The following is a 2,243-nucleotide window of genomic DNA, read 5'->3' on the forward strand; positions in this document are numbered from 1 at the left end:
AAACAAAACTCAGAGGCAAAAAAGAATAATAACAAAAACCCCACCCAAACATAATAACAAACAATACAGGCTGTTTTAAAGATAAAGGGGGTACTGAATGGAACCAAAGTCCTTATAAGTGCTAGATAGTAGGGGTGAGGGGAACAGGGGACTTCAAAACTGCTTAGACTACTGGTAAGTAGAAACCCTAGAAACCTCACAGATAATCACAGCCAACAGTGGATAAGTGCCTATTCCTTTTGTGAGTCTGGGAGAACTCTCACCATGAATTACAGCAAGGGTGGAGTGTGAGAGTAAGGGGCATCGCCTACACTTCTTCCTATGCAGGAGGGTGAGGGGCAATCTCTATTTCTTCCTCTGACTCTCCAGAAGAGGAAGAATCAAGGTTATCCAGGTCAGGTATCAAGGCACGCCAAAGTGCACCAGGACTAGGACCAGAGTCAGAGCTTAAGTCATCTAATGAAGATGAGGAGCCCCGTTCTGGTGACTTATTAGGTAAAGAAGGGGGATCTGAAACATGGGAGACATCCTCGTTGGAGGATGAGGAGGAAGAACTGGCACCTTCATTATACTGCCCAGGGAAAGGGTAGTGCCTACCAGGAGGAGAAGGGGAAGAAGCCCGCATACGGACTGGGCGCCTTGGAGGAGAGCCTCTGGTTGCTAGCAAGGATCTCCTTGGAACTGCATGCCTAAAGGTGGAAAGGCTTGCTTGTGGCCGGCTGCTAGGGCCAGGTTCTGGCTCTTCCTCTCCCTCCAGCTCTGATTCTGGCTGTGATTCTGGCTCTGATTCTGATTCCGGTTCTGATTCCAGCTCCAATTCCAGCTCTGATTCTGGCTGTGGCTCTGATTCTGATTCGGGCTCTGGCTCCGATTCTGATTCAGATTCGGGCCCCGGCTCCGGGTTCAGATCCATCTTTATTGTAAGGCTTCCTTGGTTGTCAGGGCTGAGCCTGGATGCAATGCGGCTGCTTCTGCGCTGTGTTTCACGGCTGCCTCTATCAGAACTGGACCCTGGGGTGTAGCTTTGAGGAGCAGGAACTCGTGGAGTGGCCCGAGGGCGTAAATTCCAGCGGATGTTCTGGGCTTCGGGGATGGCTTCACTGCAAACTTCGGGGCTGACCACAGATGTACTGCTATGACCACCAGATGTTACAACTCGTGAGCGGAGAACCCTGCCTTCGGGGGTCACACTGCCTTTGGGGTCAGGACCGCTGTGACAAAGTCCATCATCAGGAACTGGCAGAAGGGCCTGTTGACCGAGTTCCTGGCCAACAGGGGTGGAGTGGTCACGCCCATCACATCTGGCCTTGGGTGCGCGGCTGTGAGGACCAGAAACAGTCGGACCGGCTTGGCTCGGGGCCTCAGGAGTAGACACATAGCGTGGCACGGTGCTGCTCCTGAGGGTAGGCCCTAGGGATTCTAGGTTCCCCGCTGAAAATTCAAAATGGTGGCTGCTGCCAGGCTGAGAGCTCAGAGAAGATGGTGGCCGAGGCGTCCCCGGCAACTCTAGAGCTTCCGGAAGCTGAAGCCCACCTGCACATTCGGTAGTTGGGTTTTGGTTGGGCTGCTTCCTCTTTCTACTGCTCTTTGTTTGAGCCGGAGGCCTGTGGCCGCCGCCTTCGCGGCCTTCGTGGCCTTCACGGCCTTCGCTGCCTTTCCCGCCTTCTTGGGTTTGGCCTACCTCTCTCTGGCTTCTCACCTTGGGCCTGAGACGTCCAAGTTCAATGTTTGGGCCACGGCTACCCTCAGGGTCGAAATGCTGATTCCTACGCACAGAAAACAGCCCCAGCTGTCCACCAGTCATGGAGATGGCCTCGGCTGCTGCCATCGTTTCAACTCTGAGGCCCCGAGGCGCCCGGCCGGCCGCTGAGGTGCCACTGTGGCCTGGGAGAACCGAAGCAGCAGCGGGAGCTTTACCTCGGGACCGGTCAGTGTCTCTACCTGCCTTCAGCACCTTCTCTGGGGGTGAGTTTGTGGCCATATCGGCCTAACGGTTTCTTACTGACTGGGAGAAACGGCTTCTCGGTGGCTTCTCAGTGGCTTCGCAAGGTGAAGTGGCTGCCTGAGACCCAGCGAGGATACTGGCTAGAGACCGGATACAGCGGATACAGACAGGGGGGGGGGGGGGGGCGGGCTGACCGGATACCCACATTTTTATGTCACATGCTGTACTAGATACGAATGAAACAAATTCCTTGAGCAATATCAGAGTAGATTCCTATTAAAACACACGTAGAGATGGA

General features: G+C 54.5%; 1 protein-coding gene across 1 annotated transcript; it reads right to left on the reverse strand.

Annotated features, from left to right (window-relative positions):
* Positions 1-319: 319 nt before the first annotated feature.
* LOC117695163 (EZH inhibitory protein-like) lies at positions 320-1,981 on the reverse strand. Its single transcript, XM_076919001.1, has one exon. The coding sequence runs from the start codon at positions 1,979-1,981 to the stop codon at positions 320-322; it is 1,662 nt and encodes a 553-aa protein (XP_076775116.1).
* Positions 1,982-2,243: the final 262 nt, after the last annotated feature.

This window comes from Arvicanthis niloticus, chromosome X, assembly GCF_011762505.2.
Source record: "Arvicanthis niloticus isolate mArvNil1 chromosome X, mArvNil1.pat.X, whole genome shotgun sequence".
NCBI lineage: Eukaryota > Metazoa > Chordata > Mammalia > Rodentia > Muridae > Arvicanthis > Arvicanthis niloticus.